Source organism: Prinia subflava, chromosome 19 (genome assembly GCF_021018805.1).
Source record: "Prinia subflava isolate CZ2003 ecotype Zambia chromosome 19, Cam_Psub_1.2, whole genome shotgun sequence".
NCBI lineage: Eukaryota > Metazoa > Chordata > Aves > Passeriformes > Cisticolidae > Prinia > Prinia subflava.
In genome coordinates, this window is record NC_086265.1 from 8,256,957 (window position 1) to 8,273,004 (window position 16,048).

The 16,048-nt window shown below is 43.6% G+C and overlaps 2 protein-coding genes across 3 annotated transcripts in view; one reads left to right on the forward strand and one right to left on the reverse strand.

Moving 5' to 3' along the window:
- PI4KA (phosphatidylinositol 4-kinase alpha) overlaps positions 1 to 6,073 on the reverse strand; it is a 53,771-nt gene extending 47,698 nt beyond the window's left edge. For both annotated transcript variants that reach the window (XM_063415503.1, XM_063415502.1), the window contains exons 1-6: positions 5,818 to 6,073; positions 3,713 to 3,829; positions 2,394 to 2,487; positions 1,640 to 1,728; positions 1,084 to 1,156; positions 501 to 760 (exon numbers count right to left, since the gene is read on the reverse strand). In XM_063415503.1, coding sequence (XP_063271573.1) covers positions 501 to 760; positions 1,084 to 1,156; positions 1,640 to 1,728; positions 2,394 to 2,487; positions 3,713 to 3,829; positions 5,818 to 6,039 — 855 coding nt within the window. In that variant the 5' untranslated portion in view covers positions 6,040 to 6,073. The remainder of the gene's footprint in view (positions 1 to 500; positions 761 to 1,083; positions 1,157 to 1,639; positions 1,729 to 2,393; positions 2,488 to 3,712; positions 3,830 to 5,817) is intronic.
- Positions 6,074 to 6,304: 231 nt separating this feature from the next.
- SNAP29 (synaptosome associated protein 29) lies at positions 6,305 to 14,653 on the forward strand. The gene is made up of 5 exons (XM_063415833.1): positions 6,305 to 6,643; positions 8,058 to 8,254; positions 8,446 to 8,531; positions 9,504 to 9,608; positions 10,607 to 14,653. Exons 1-5 carry the CDS (start codon positions 6,434 to 6,436, stop codon positions 10,762 to 10,764), a joined length of 756 nt encoding a protein of 251 aa, XP_063271903.1. The 5' UTR covers positions 6,305 to 6,433; the 3' UTR covers positions 10,765 to 14,653.
- Positions 14,654 to 16,048: the final 1,395 nt, after the last annotated feature.

Consider the following 16,048-nt stretch of genomic DNA (forward strand, 5'->3'; position numbering starts at 1 on the left):
TTCATGCGTTTTGACTAAAGGGAAGAGATCTGAATAATGACTTCTCTACCGTATGAACTGTGCCAATAACAATCTGTAGTTTCAAACCACCATCTGAATCCAGTCCTCCTCCAAGACAATGAACATCCACAGCCCCTGGTGAAACCACGAAGAGCTCCTGTATCCTCTTGTGAAAACTTCAGCCATTAAGTGTCAGCTTCCCAATTTTACAGATATACATTACAAAGCCTTTTAATGATAATAACACAAGGAATGGGATTTGCCAAATACTCCATAGAGACTTGCTAGTACTGTTGCTACTTTAACTGCCATTTCTAGTTCTGTAATTCAAAAATCCCAAACTACTTTGAAACTCAGCTGTGGAACCACAATAAAGATATTTGGTTTTGGTCAGACATTGTGTTAACAGACTCTCTACACATCCAGGCTTAAGTCTTAACTCCACTGAGACCAAGAAATCATCTCAGTGCTGACTCCAACACAGAGCAAGCCATACAAACCTGTGTGATGCTGGATACACTGCTAGCCTTTCTCTTCAGTGTTCCCTCCTGGCAAACAGTGAGCAGAGAACTGGGAAGAATTGATCTGAAATCATTAAAGGATCGCCGGCGAATTCCTTCGAGCTCTTCTGGAACTCTCAGGGTATGTGGGGGAATTTTAGGAAAAAGCTTTGAAAGGAGAGCCTCCTCTGAATTGCTGTAGCGACCAAAGGCTCGAGAAATTCCTATCAGGCAGGGCACTGCATACTTGCATAAATATTCTGGAAAAGAAAAACACATGTAACAGCACATGAACAGTAACATCTTCCTCTTCATGCTTTTGCTACCGCTTCACTGAACTGTTAGAGCCTAAACTGCTTTATAACAACTGATTTGTACAAGCAGAAAAAAACCATGAAAGCACCACAAATTACTACAATTCTGCTTCCGTATTTTCCAGTCAGCAATAAACAGAACAGAGAAGTGCTAAGGGAAGCTGAAAGACAAAACTCACTTTCCAGGACTGATCCTGATAACCACCAAACAAACACAAGAGAAGTTCAGAGGAGAGGAGTTACAAATACAGGAACAATTTTATCACTACCTTTATCGTGCATTTGCGGTGTCTGGCACATTCCCAACAGGAACTGCATTACTTGTAGGACTGCATCCAAAATCTAAAGTCATCAAGACACACATATAAAAATATCTTCTGGTAAAGAGATATCATTATCTTACACCAAATCATTATAACAAATGAGACTTGTAAATATTAATGTAAGCACCTCTGTGAAGATTTCTTAATGCTGTGTGACTGAAAGATTACACTGCACTCACTCAGGCTACAGAGCTTCTCTTGCAAAGTCTGCAGTGAGCTGCAAGTACTACACAATAAAACTGAGCATTCCCAACCTCAGTATCAAAACTGGAATTCTAAAACTCTGGGCTCAGCAACTGACACCCAAAAGTACCTGCAGACCTATGAACATCCTCTAGGTATGAATAGCGAATTCACTATTCACACAAGCAATGAATGCATCAGTGCACACCCTAAAGCAAAGCGCCCCTGCTGACAGGAGCAGCCGTGCCCTGCTGCAGACACTGGTCAGGATTCAGCACTGGAGCTCTGGGTAATGCAACAGCACCAGCTGAAACCCCACCTGCTCCCGGAGAGACGCGTCCCTGTAAGCCACGTCAGACAACAACGTCACCAAGCAGAAGCTGAAGTTTTCTGCCACTGGAAGCAAACCTGCAAAGTAATGGAGAGAAATCACGCACTTACACATCATGAAGAGAGAACCAACATAGAAAGAGCAAACTGTAATAAAGCAAGAAGATGCAAGTGGCTCCCGTATCATAAAGTTCTGAGACAGACTGTATAGAGAGAAATAGGAGTACATACAAAATTTAGAAGCACTCTAACCATCAAATTTTAGCGTAAATTTTTCAAGAAAAATCAGAATTAAAAACCTTCCCAGGCTTTCAGCTAATCTGAAATAAACCTTAATTACATAATACTGTATAAAAGTATTCTTACACTAAGGGAGCAAAAAAATGAAGTGGTTTAAACAGCAACTAAGCATGAAAGCTAAAAGTAGAGCATGCAAATCTCATGTTCAACTCTCCTACTCTAGCTACTTATACAACCTTTTCCAGTTTAGTAACAAAATACATTGAACACAGAACTCTTTGGAAAGTGCAATTCATCAAAAACCAGCCAAGCAGGAAAACAGGGATCTATTCAACTTCCTTTGGCTTCTAAAGAAAATCAATATCAAAGGCTGTCAAGCCAGGAGCTAAGTGAGAACCTAGCAGGACTTCTCCCCTCCCCTTGAACCACGTCCTGAACAACCTTTGGTATTTCCATTTCCTGGCTGGCACTCCACAACAAAGATCAAACAACCCAAACATCACCTCTGCCTTTCCGTGCGTTGCTTTCTTCTATCCACTGGACTTTGGGAAGGCCCTTCAGGAGCCGCAGGAGGTAAGGAACCACATTATCCTTGTGCTAAGGAGGAAAATATTCTATTTAAAATGGAGAAGAAAAGCTGAACCATATCATCTCAACATATTTTAGCGATCATTATCCTTGTGCTAAATAGGAAAATATTCTATTTGAAATGGAGAAGAAAAGCTGAACCATATAATCTCAAGATATTTTAGAGATATGGTAAAATTACATTAGCGCACACAAAAGTTGCTTCTAATGATTACTCCACTGCCTTGACTGTTCCAAAACTGACTTCAAAACAAGCAAATCAAAGTAACCCAATTCAGTCCCTTAAATCCAGGCCTTTCACTCCAGGCAGCAGTTCATTCTCTGTAAAAACTGGAGAAGAAAGTTCCAGAATAGTACCTAACCCAAACGTTTTATTAATTGACAACAAGCTCCCAAAATAATTTTTAAACAGCTGGAAATTTAGAGTGCCAGTGCGAAATCAGTGCATGTGATGCATCTCATGGCCTTATGCAAGCCACTTCACACATCTATGTAACACTTCAGCTCCCTCACCTGCAAATCAAAGCACAGCACAGCTGCCTCGTAAAAAAACCCCAAACAAACACAAAAAGAAAAAAGAACACTGGCAATAATATCCATGCAAGCTGTACCATAGCACATGGTTACTAAACAGGAAACAATTCAGGCCTGATGAAAACCTTTAGCAATATGAATGAATTTAAAGTGAGGTCTAATAGCATTAGACCTGGGACTGTGTCCATGCCTCCTTTCCTCTACACAGAACAATACCAGGCCCAGCAGGCAAAGGGAAGAGAAGCAGCTTGTGCTGGCCCTGCTGGCAGACACAGAAGGGATGTTTGTGCACAATGCAGCCTGTGTGCCCTGTCTGCTCATCCTGGCATGAAAGGGCTATTGCTAACCTGGCCCTCAGGAACGCACTGGAGCAGCTCTGTCACTCAGGGGCAGGTGGGGAAGAACATGCAGCGACACATCTGGTGTGGGTAAATCCTCCTGAATACTCCTTCCCTTGTCTGCTTAGCCATGGTGGCCAGAAAACACAGCAGCAGTTTGGCTGTGGCAGTGCCATGGCTACTGCCTATCACACTTAGCAGTGTTTCCTTGCTCTCCTGTGCTCTCCTGACTGCATCCATCCCTTATCTCTGACCTTTTTAATCGTATGAAGAGCAAATACAACTTTTCATTCACTGAACAACTAAACTTGAATTAATCCAGATCTTTGAAGGTAAACAGGTAGCCTAAGGGAGAAAAATACCTGAAGGTCAGATTCAACCAGGAAGATTCCTAAAGCAATAACAGCATCCCTACGACGTTCATCCAACTGGAAAATGCCATGGAAATCCACTGGACACATACAGAGCAGCTTTTGTACCTGAAAAACAGCAGAGGGAAAGAACAGTGGAACGAGACTGAAAAACAAATTGAAGCTTGTTTGAAATGCACGGTAGCCTCTCCATCTTCTGGAACAGATTTGGCCACGTTACCCTCCTTCAGTCATCAATGTCAGTGAGAACATCCAAGGGCCAGGAAAGAGTGATGAGTGACAGAAACCAGAAAAAGACAGAAAAGCCTCAAGTAAATGTCAAACATTTTTTCTACAACATGGGCTGATTTAAAGCTTTTCCTCAACACTTGATCAAAGTGCTAATGTATGATAAAGCCTTCGTTCCACTGCTTCACTTTTAGATGTGCAGGAAATGTGGAGCAGGCACTTTTATTGTATTTACTCAATTCCTTCAAACAAAAAATAGGTGGATGCAGCTTTGGTTACAGCTGCACCAATGCCTTCTACATATACAGTGAACAATTAACTGTTAGCAACCTGTGTATGACTCCTGCTCAAATCCTTGTAACACAACAGATTCAGTTTTCAGAAGTATTACTTTCTCACTACTTATCTATTACTTCTCTCCATACTCCACAAACACACATTTAAAGAACATATAAAACCTCCCAAATACTTTATTCTTTTATGGAATTGTTAATAAATGGGAAAAGGCATGTTGTCTTTTTATACATTTCCTTGATGTTAATAAATATTATCTAAGAACAGCCTTCATAATAAACAACTGTTCGACTTACTAATACTTGAATGTCAAGTTCATATTTAGCTAACTCTCTGAACATCCCACCTTGAAATTTCTAAAGCAAGGAACAACCTCCTTAGAGGATTAGAAGAATTTACTGGATATTCAGTGGAATTTGAGATTCTGGTCCTTCAAATGCCAGACCTCCTAATTACAAGACCTGTAGTACAACACAGATAATCCTCTTGCTCAACATAAAATACAGCAGAGGAAAATATGAACTTTGGAAAATGACTGCTGATACGTGTGTTCCACGTCAGGTTATATTTGCAATAACAATAACATGAGTGAGCAACTACAGCTAGATATGAACTGTTAATATCATTGAATGGCTATACTCTGTCAAACTGGAAAAATAAATTAAAATCCCTGGATATTTGTGAACCAACAGCAGGGCGCAGAAAAATTATTCACTGCTGGCTGTCACACCAATGGTACATTTCCAGAACAAGAAATAAGAAAAGAAGGCTGCAACAGCCGGCGCAGAACACGCACTATAATTTTCATCAGCGCACAGCGGTGCTTTTTTCAGCTGTTTAGTCACGATGACTGCCTGAGGCAGCCCGGACATGCTGTCACTTGGTGACAGTCACTTGGTGCGCAGTGCCAGCGCACCGGGCTGTGCATCCCGAGCGGGGCAGCCCCTCGGGCACTGCCCGGACACGGGGCCCGCGAAGGGTTCCCCCTTCGGCACAGCCTTATCCCACCCACATTGTACCCGGCACTGATGGCATCGCCTGGACTGAACCAGATACGGGGAGGAAAGCAACCAGCCCTAATTAGACTGAGACTAATTACTCCTACAAGGCCATATTCTACACACTTGGGGGATACGCAGCAAGATCCAGCTCCTTGCCCCGACGGTGCGCAGCTGACCCGAATTTTTGGGTCACGCTGGCCCACACGAGCATCCCTGAGGCGCGGCTGCCCCGCACGCAGGGAGGACGGTGCTGGGGTGACAGAGCCCCCTCAGAGCCCACAGACAGCCCCGCACAGGCACAACCGCAGCGCCCGGGGCACCTCCCGGCCCGCGGGCACGCCCGCTGCCCCTGACCCGCTCCCCACGCGTGACAGAGCCAAGGGGGCGGCCGGACGCCCCACACACGGCACAAACTGCACAGACGGGGCCACGAACGGCGCCCACCGGGCTGCTGGCGAGTCCTGTGCGCACAGCGGCCACTCTGCCGCGGCACGGCCCCCACGCGTGACAGCCCCGCAGCCCGCACACACTCAGCCCCCACACGCAGCTGCCGCTCCCCACAAACGCTCTCACCTTCTCCAGAGGCGCCGGGTTCTGCACGGCCAGCGACCGCGCCAGCGACAGCACCGTGTTGAAGTAGAAGCCGCGCTCGGTGGCCGCGCTGCTCCCGCGCCCCGCAGGGCCCGCGGAGGGAGCCGCGGCGGTCCCGGCAGTGGCGGCCGCCGACCCGGCCGCCGCCGCCGTGGCCGCCGTGGCCGCAGCCGCCGCTGCCGCCGCCACCGCCGCGGCCGCCATGTTGTTGGGGAACGGCGCCGGCCAGCCCGCCTCGCCCCCGCCCGCGAGATCTGCGCCTCCCGCGGGAGCACGGCGCACCAATCATGACACAAAGATGGCAGCGCCCAGTGCGGCTTCACTTCCGCCCGGTGCCCCGCCCTCCCTGCGCGGCCATCCCTCCACACACTCCCCCTCCGCCGCCGTGGTCCCGCCCAGCAGCCGCTGCCCACCAGCGGCGCTGCGGCGCGCTCACCCCGCCCCGCGGGGGGAGGCGGGCGGTGGCCGCGCCCAGCGCTTCCGCCCGGCCCTCGGTGCTGTGGGCGGAAGCGGCGGAGCGGCCGCGGCCCGAGGCGGGTCTTGGGGGCTTGTGTGAGGGCGAGGGCTCCTGGCGGACGTCCTCGCTGGCGGCGGTGCCATGTCGGCGCTCCCGAGGAGCTACAACCCGTTCGCGGAGGACGAGGAGGAGGATGTGGCGCCGGCGGGTCCCGGCGGCGCGGGCGGCGCGGACCGGCAGCGGTACCTGCAGCAGGAGGTGCTGCGCCGCTCCGCCGCCACCGCCGACAGCACCACCCGCTCCCTGTCGCTTCTCTACGAGTCCGAGCGCATCGGCGTGGCCGCCTCCGAGGTGGGTCGGGGCCGGGAGCGGAGCCTTCGCCCCGGGGCCGCTGGGGAGGGGCGGCCGCAGGGCCCGAGCGCTGCCCCTTCGCCCACACCCCGGGAGGGGAGTCTGGTTCTGCCTGTCCCCCGGACAGTCTCCTGAAAAGTCTCTCTTTACTCGGTGTTTGCCAGCCAGCCTGCCTCCATGTGCTTCTTGGGTGGTGGTGTTTGGGTTTTGAGGGAAAAATCCCGGTTACAGTAGCCTGTGTGTCTGAATAGAACTGAGGCTGGCACTCAGCCGCGTTTTCAGCTGCTTTCCACAGTTCTTACTAATTTTTAGCTGACTAAAAGGTTTTTAGCAGTTCTGTTGGTCAGATGAAGGCCCTTCCCTGTTGGTTGTTTGTGATGTGCTTGGGTTCACCCTGATTAATCATTTCCGTCATTCCTCAGGCTCTGTTTCAGCACTCTGTGCTCGGGCTCGTACAGGTCTTGTCCACTGTGTCACCTGCCGTGGTGGGATGGTGATGTGCTTGCCTGAATTAACCCCGGAGCATGCCCAAGCTGCAGCCAGTCCTTGTGCTCAGAGGGCTCTTGGTGGCATTTCTGTGAACTTTCAGGCTCATGATTTGTTTGTTAAGGAAATCACAAGTGAGGAGGCAGAAATTCAGGCTGACACAAGGCTTGTGGTGAAACTTGAAGTCTGTGTGTTTGTGCTTTATTGAGAGGGAGAAGAAAAGAATATTCAACTAAAATTTCCCAGGAAGAATATGAACATAAGTTCTTTGTTGTTTTGCACTGGTGGTAGCCGCAGGCAACTTTCCTGCCAGCATTAAGTTTTGGATTACTTTGGAATAGTGCTTGTGCTGCTGAATTAGAAAATAATGTTCTTCTATATATAAAATTTCCTAAATCTTGCACTGTTAAAGTTAGCTAAAATATTCCTGGAGTCTGAAGAAATTCTATTTGTTGTTGATTTCCTTTGGTTCTACTATTTCTAAATTATCAGAAACATCCCAGTAAGGTGAAAATAGAATCCCTTCCCAATGAAGGTGCCACTCATAACTAGAAGTTGTCCTGCTTGCTCATTCCCCTGCCATAAACCTGTGACTTTCCACCACATCACCCATCTGGTGGTCAGCCATAGATGCAAATGTCAGCTTGACAAAAGGCTGGGACAGAAAACTCGTGGATGTTGTTTGTTGTGGGTGCCAGGGACCCGGCACCTCGCAGGGATGAGGATTTTACAGCTGGGTAATGCAGTGGCTGACAAGCAGCTATTGATTGAAATGCCCTGGAGGAAGGAGAGCAAGGGAAAAAGCTGTCTGCCCTCAGAAATAATCTGCACAGCTGAAGGAACGCTGTTATTTTTCTTTAGAGTTAATTGTTGATGTCTCAGTTTACCCTGGCCTCATGGTCTGCCTTTCTCTGGCAATGCCCCTTAGGAGCTCGTCCGGCAGGGGGAGGCTCTGAGGCGCACGGAGCAGATGGTGGATAAAATGGACCAGGACTTGAAAACGAGTCAAAGGCACATCAACAGCATCAAGAGTGTTTGGGGGGGCTTGGTGAACTACTTCAAAGCCAAACCTCCAGAGAGCAAGCCAGAGCAGAATGGAGCCCCTGAATATTGTGCTAACAGCAGGTGAGTAACATAAACTTTTTATTTGGGACTTGTCTCCCACAGCATCTCTGAAGTATCACCAGAAAAAGAAAGTAAAACGTCTGTTGGTTCTTTCAGACTCCTGTGAACTCCTGAGATGGTTTAGCTACCTTTTTTCTTCAATGCTGAGGTCAATAGCAATGCTTTCTTTTTGTTTATTTTTTTTTTACTAGGTTAAAAGAAGCAATGATGTCTAGTAAAGAACAAGAGTCAAAATACCAGGAAAGCCATCCAAATTTAAGGAAGCTTGATAATTCAGGTTTGTTAACTTTATTTTACACTGAGTGCCTGTCATCCATGTGAGGCAAACTTGCAGAAGGCAGAGACCCTTCAGCCTGCCCAGCTGCTGACTTACCTTGCTGCCTAACACCTGGAGATTTGTATCCCAGCCCTCATGCTTTGAAATCTAGAGAATTTAGAATCTAGTTTCCATTAAACTCTCTATATCCTTAGTGAAGGTGTTATACCCCTTAAAGACTAAAAGCACCCAGTGCTTATATTTGCATAGAGGGTGCACACAGTGTGCAGACAGGGTTTCCCTAAGCTTGTCAGAATGTTAAACCTTCAGAGGTTCTCCTTTCAACCATTGTTTGTCATAGTTTTCAGACACATTATCCTTGCTATTTCAAACATGGATTCTAACCCTTCATACTGAAGGTATTTCTTGATTCTCAGGTGGTGTATGGAGTTTGGCCTCATTCCTCCTTCTCTCCTCTCAATCTGTTAACTTCTGTGAGGGCTTTTTCTAACTAAATAGCTGTTTCTTTATCGAGTGGGCCCGGGCTATGTAACACAGTAAGGACGGGAAGCAGCAGGATATCGATGATGCTGTGTGAGTAGCGAAGCGAAGCCTTTGGAGACGGCTCCCGTCGCACCCCTGCAGTGCCGGGCTGTGTCCAGCAGAGGGCGGCGCGGCCCCGGCGGGCTCGGCTGCGGCCGCTCCCTGCGGCCCCGCTGACCGCCGCTGCCCTTTGCCCACAGGGAGGGGAGCTCGGGGCTTTTGCTTTCCTCTCCCGACTCCCTGCTAGAGCTACAATTCTCTCTAAAAGAGAATTATTGTACCTTTAGTGTTCGTCTTGAGAGCTGGCCTGTAGACAATGGTCTCGGACCACTCCTGATACTATGGTTATGTGGCAGCTGCACTCAAACTAATTTTTAACAGTCTTGCTAAAATTTCAAAACCTCTTTTCATATGTTTTTTTCATTATATAATATTCTGTACTCTTAACAGATGATGATTTCAACAAAGCAGATTTAGTTTCCTCAGTGCAAAAGGATGCCTACCCAAAGAACCAACAACTGCGAGCTTACCACCAGAAGATTGATACCAACTTAGGTGAGTGAGGAAACTGAAGCTGTTTGATGTCGTACAATTGTGAGTTTTGATTCCTAAACCAGATAAAATTATTAAGTGATATATTGCCAACACTTTTTTAGTTAACATGGAAAATTTGATGTTAATTAAAAAATCATTTGCTTGTATTTGCATTTCAAAACTATCTACATGGTACGTCACTTTAGACCCAAATAATTTAAAGCAATGCACAGTTTTTGAAATACATTGCTAAGAATTTAAAGGCACTGAATTTCCTTTTTCTTTTATTACTTCTCAAAACCATTCAGCTGAGTTTGCCTTCCTTTGTTCTGTAGCATATAGACAAAGTGCCTGTTGGCTTACATGTGTCACTGTGCATCTGACCTAGAAAGACAATATTGGAAAAAATCAGAAAGGGATAAATCAAAGAGAAATGGTTGGTCACAGTAGCTAGTGGAAGCCCATTTGTTCTGTTCACAAGTTTTCTGTGGAAAACTTACCTCAAGAAGCATTTATACCAATCAGTCATGCAATGAAATTGTCATGTTTTGGTCAATTACAAAATCTAGAAATTGGAGTTTTTCATCTACGATAAATAATGGCTTAAATCATCAATGCACTGGTATCATCTCTGCATAAAGTTTAAAGAAAAGCAATTGAAGTAGTGATCATACTGTGTATGCTGAGCAGAGAAAATAAGTACCAAATTTTCTATGAGATACATTAAAAAAAAGGTAAAAACTACATTGCAGGGTATGTAATTTAATACAGATCCAATTTGATGTTAAGTATTTGCTTAACACCAAATGTAAAAAGGAGGAAGTGACCATTTCTGGTAGGAACAGTACAACTCTGAACATACCAGCTCTTCCTCTATTTCAGAGGAACACTCAGACTTGAGGAATTGTATCTAACGTTTTCAAACCCAGGGATTTGGAGAGGGAGGAACCCTCGTAGTGTCCATTTAGATAATATGAGTTATAGCACTTTGATCCCTTATGGTCCCTCTGCCCTGACAGATGAGATGTCCTCTGGGCTGAGTCGCCTGAAAAGCCTTGCTCTTGGCCTGCAGACTGAAATAGAAGAGCAGGATGATATGTTGGATCGGCTCACAAAGAAAGTAGAGACACTGGATGTCAACATTAAAAACACTGACAGGAAAGTCCGACAACTTTAAAGGATTTTTAGAGTTTCTTTTGTGCAGTGTTGGTTCATCCTGAATGCCTCATCTCAACCGATCTCATAAAGAAAATCTTGGGCGGTATCTGTTTCTCTTTTTTCTGCTATGTTACTGGTTTTGTTGTCATTAAAATTATATGGTCTTAAGTCAGCACAATACTTTACATGTCCTCCTAGTCTACGTGGGAAGAGTGCATGTGGAGTAAAATCTGTCTGTGTTGGGTGAGGATGCCCCTCTCAGTTGTGTAACTGCGCCGTGTGCGCGGGGAATTCGCGCTCCACAAAGCTGCAGTGTCCTTGGCCGGGAGCTGGGATGAGAAAGGGAACGGCATTTTCGGGAGGAGGCGGGGGGAACAGGATGTGCTGCTTTGTTCAGAACAAATGTTGCTAATTCTGTTTACCTACAGATATGTTAAATTCAGAAAAAAATGATTTCCAGCTGTAAAAATATTTTAAGTGACTGTTCTGTGGCATTTCTGGGGCTTAAGGAATGAACTGTTCTGTGGAAGGCGTGAAATATCAAGGGTGTCATGCAGTAATGGTAATATCCTGTGTGTGCTCCCTTTCCTAAGATGAATTTGCCCAAATGGTGCATCCACAAATTGTGGTTTTTATGTTTGGGTAACTAAACATTGCTGCCTTTACAGTCTTGTCAGTAAAGATCTCTAAGGGTATCTTATGGTCTGTGAGAAATGTTCATTGACAGTGACACAAAAAGTTTGGATAACAAAATCAGAACTTAAATGTATGTGCTCTTAAAGATTCTTTTGCAGAAATGGTCACCATCTGTTTTCAATTTTCTGCTCTTTCTCAGCTTATTCATTCAGGTGGTTATTTGGAAAAACAGCTTCCATTTTAGAAATGGAGAGTTGCTGTGATAGTGCACAGATTGTAGAAGATTGTTCTTTAGCATTGATTTCAGATGTGATTACAGAAGGAGCAGATGCTGTGCTTTGCTAAGTAATGTGACTGTTAGGAAACTCCACTATGGTTCACATGCATCTGCCTTGGCTTAGCAGGTATGAATAGTTCCTGCAAATGAACAAAAGCCCAAAACCATTTTTGAGTCTTCCAGATAGAATTTGGGCCTTGCACTTTGTTTTGTTCTTTTGTAAGGGTCACTGTAGAACAAAATGATCACAATTCTGCTCCAGCCTGAAGATGTGACAGGGAGAACTTGCTGTCTGTGTTGAAAACGAGCAAGGTACTCCTGTCTGGAGAGGCCAAGGGACCTGTGTCAGTATTGAAACATCACCAGTGACAGTGAATGGCAAGGAAGAGATTGTTACTTCTTTGGAACTAATGCCACACTGCCTTATGAACTAAAGAAGGAATTTGGTGTTCTGGGCTATCAAGTTTGTCCCCTTCATGGATGTCCCATTTGCACCTCCCTAGTTCCTTTTTCAAGGAGTTTGTTACCTTGAGCTCACTCGGCACAAGGTGCATCCAGTTGTTAAGAGAAATGGAGCCGTTCTTATTTCACTGTGTCTCCAGAAAGTTCACCTGTAGGAAAATCAATCACTAAAAAAGTTACTCTTATTGGACATAGTATTATGGAAAAAATACTATTTCTGGCATACTGGCAGGGTTGAGTTGTGAATTAGATTTAAGGTGAGCCTCTGTTTCCTTTGTTACTGATGGCATTGATTTAAGTCCTCCCCAAAAAAATCTCTTTTGGAGGGACATAAAACGTCAAGAGCAATTGAGTACCTTTAATTGCTTGTTAATTTTTCAGTTTGTATCATTTATGCACATTAAGAATTATAACTAGTCTGTTAATTTTAATATATCATTTTACTATTTGGGTTTATACCATGATTAATTATCTCACTCTGTCTGTTAGAATATTTATTAATTATATGATTTGATGTCTCAAGAAAGTTGATACATTTATTTAGTAAATTATACAGTTGTTAGTATTCATATGTTAAGTACCTCAGTGAAGGAAGATCAAATTTTTGATTACACCTGGATTAGTTTCTTATTTGTGTTAATAACACTCCTTTTAGTGTGAAATCTGCCTTCGCCTGTAAGCAACCATGTCACAGCTCAGTGTTTGCTGAAGTAAAAGGATGGACACTGAGACTTTCTTGACTGAGTTATGGCAAATGGAGGAAAAATGTCACTGGAGGATCGGGTTGTGTTATGTGTAGTAAGAATTCTGGAGCTTGAATCCAAGAAAAATCTTTGATTTAAGGGTGAAGTGTGCTGCCTTTCTGATGTAAGCTATTCCATTTTTAGTCAACATTATTTCACAAAATTAACTCAAGTTTTTGAGCAAATGTTTTGTTCTGTTGGCCTTATGAAACATTCAATGCATCCTGGATATCTTTGATGCCTTTAAAAACACAGGCAGGGAAGGGGAATAAAATATAAATCCCTGTTTCTGCTTTGGGAATAAAAAATAAATCCCTGTTTGTGCTTTGAGAACTCTGTGGTCCAAGCAGAGTAGAAACCCAGGATCTCAGCCATGTAGAATTGATACAGATGTCTAACTCTTCATGTCTTCTAATCCCATTCACTGCCTCAGTAATGTATCCTGCCTTTGCTTAGGTTTTCTTGCTCTATTTGTTATTTTTGTTTGGTTTTAATGGCCTTGTTTTAAAGGATCATTTCCCACATGGGTTTCTTTTGCAGGGGGAAAAAGATGGTGCCTGGATATAAAAGAATTTCTGCTACAAACCGAATTGCTTGTCTCTGCTTTCATATTGATTTTTGCAGATAACAAACTTAAGTCTGACATGAGGAGACACCACTATTTTATAATAGTGATGATGTTTTTTATCTCTTGGAATAACTTTCCATCCTACAGGAAAAGGAAATTGAAAGGAAAATAACCACATGATTTTAGCTTTTCCAGGAAATGCCATTTTGCATGTATAATGAAGGATTTTCAGTATCTTTTCTTTCTGTTTCCTGAGATGGAGTTTTATTTCTTCTTGGATACTGTTGAAAAACTTTAACTGTGTAGAGTCCAGGACTTTCAGAAGAAGTTTAATTTGCACTCACGTGCTAATTTTTAATAAAATAAATTATTTTGCCTGCATATTTGTGTTGGCATATAAGCTGATGTTCCTGCAGCAAAATAGCTCTGGTTAATTTTATTGGCTTGGTAGAAGTTGAATAAGGTCAGAAGAAAATGGCAAAAAAAACCCCATTTTAATTATTCTTTATAAAAGGCAATTTGCCAGTTTCTCAAAAAGTTTGCTAATCAATTCTGAAGATATCTTAAACATTGGGAAATAGCATATACCCTTCATGACGCAGACATAAAATTCTAAAAGCAGCAAGGAAAAAGAACAGGAATAACCAGTATCTGATGACTAGACTCCTAGGTGTATTTGGTTTTTGAATTTCCTGAGCATTGAATTAAATCTTGTAAGAAATGCTATGTAGCTGAATTTTAGTCTGTACACACAGATTTTTTTGCTGTGCTGAGCTGTAGTGGCCCTTCTGAAATCGCTGGGGACACGATGATGTCAGGGGTTCTTTTAATGTGTGAAATTCACCTGAAATATTTTGCTGCCTAGTAGTTTTTGTGAAGTGATGTCATTTGTTAAATGGTGAAATAGAAAATATTTTCCAACCAGTCTGCCTTCTGAACAAACATTTTTGTAGGCATTTTTACAAGCATAACATCATATGGAAGATATATGTTGATTTTTACTTTGAAATACATAGGACTTAATTTTCAAACCACAGGTAGTGATTATTTGTGTCTATGGCTTTTTAAAATAGAACTTTAATTCTGTGCCACCCAGGTATAACACTTTTTGTACAAGTCAAATTGCATTATCTTTTATTTAAATGCTCAACTGGACTGTAGCTCAGCAGTTTAAGAAATTGAATGGAATGACAGTCAATAAAAGGTGCTTATTATTAATGAAGAGTTGTTGCATTTATTTCCCTTTTTTTTTAATTACAACTTCATTCATACTCTTCTCCCATTATATCTGTTAAAACGCAAGACCTACTCTATTAAGTTTGTACCAGCATGGACATAAGTTTGCAGCTGATGGGTTTTGTTTTCTGAGAATAAAAAAGTGTATGACATTTCTATGTTATTCTTGAGTAGATTCTCTTAGATCCTGAGAGAGGAATGTACATCAGCATTTATTTTTGCAAAAGAATTTGTTTGTGATGATAAAATAACTCCAGATGTTGCTTAAAAAGTAACCTTGGTGTTTAGTGTTATCAGGAATTTCAGTAACTGGATGTATGCATGAACAGGGGGCATGTGAAACAGGAGCAAGGCAAAAAAAGGTACAAACCTTTTTGAAAACCTTCTTGTGGTATTTGTGTGGTGATGGTAGAAAACTTGTTAATGTCTTGACCTTTGGGTAGGTTCTTACTTCTATGTGAAGGGAGGAACTTGGCTTCTGAATTTTTTTTGCAGTAGAGTTTTATTTTGTTTGATACTGTAAAGCAAAGATTCAGAAGTGCTATTTATTACAAAAGCTCAGAAAAAGGGAAAGTTAATAGAGAGACTGACAGGTTTTTTTAAATTTAGATAACTTTGGTTTGCTGCCTTTTTTGCTGAGAGTTCTTCAACAAGTGGGAATTGAGAGCGCTTCCATCTCTGCACTTAATTGTTGCAAATAGAAAAATCAAAATAGTACAAAGAGCACAGTAGGAGATGATAGAGAATGGAGCAGTGCAGTGGATTCTGGATCTCTGCTAGGAATATTAATAATTTGGTGGCTCTGCTGGCATGAGAATCAGTTTCAGAGTCTTAAGGGTATTTCTCATAGCTGTTTATGGCTAGTCAGGCTTTTCAACCCTTTGTGTCTTCTCAAGGACTTCCTTGCTCACAGTGCAGTCCCCCCCTCCTGGGGAATGAGTGAGGAAGGGGAGGTAAAGGATGCTCATCCAAGTATGTAACACCAGTATGTGTATTGATTTTGCCAGTTCTAATTTAGTTTGAATTATGTAGGTATAAAATCTGACCTGCTTGCCCTACAATTTGAGCCTCTTGGAATTTCTGTGCTGTTTGTTTGCATGTAAAGTTTGTTGGCTGTTTGGGTGTCTGCTCTTGGCTCCAGTGAGCTCCATGGTAATGTCAGTGCTGGGTTACTGCAGACTGGTGCTCCCAAACCCAGGTCTTGGAAGTCCTAACTTTGTGGCCCTGTTTTCACATTTCCTTGTGCCTGGATTGGCCCATCTGTTTACATCTTGGCCACTGATCCTCTTGGATGATGATGACAGCATGTTCCTTCCCTCTTTGACTGAAAACTGGGCAGAGAGGCAGCCAAAAAACCCAGCAGTTTGATATAAATAGGTCA

Coding starts and splice junctions, on each gene's coding strand:
- SNAP29 (XM_063415833.1), top strand. CDS start 6,434: ATGTCGGCGCTCCCGAGGAGCTACAACCCGTTCGCGGAGGACGAGGAG. Junction 8,255..8,445: donor GAATATTGTGCTAACAGCAG/GTGAGTAACATA, acceptor TTTTTTTACTAG/GTTAAAAGAAGCAATGATGT. Junction 9,609..10,606: donor GAAGATTGATACCAACTTAG/GTGAGTGAGGAA, acceptor CTGCCCTGACAG/ATGAGATGTCCTCTGGGCTG.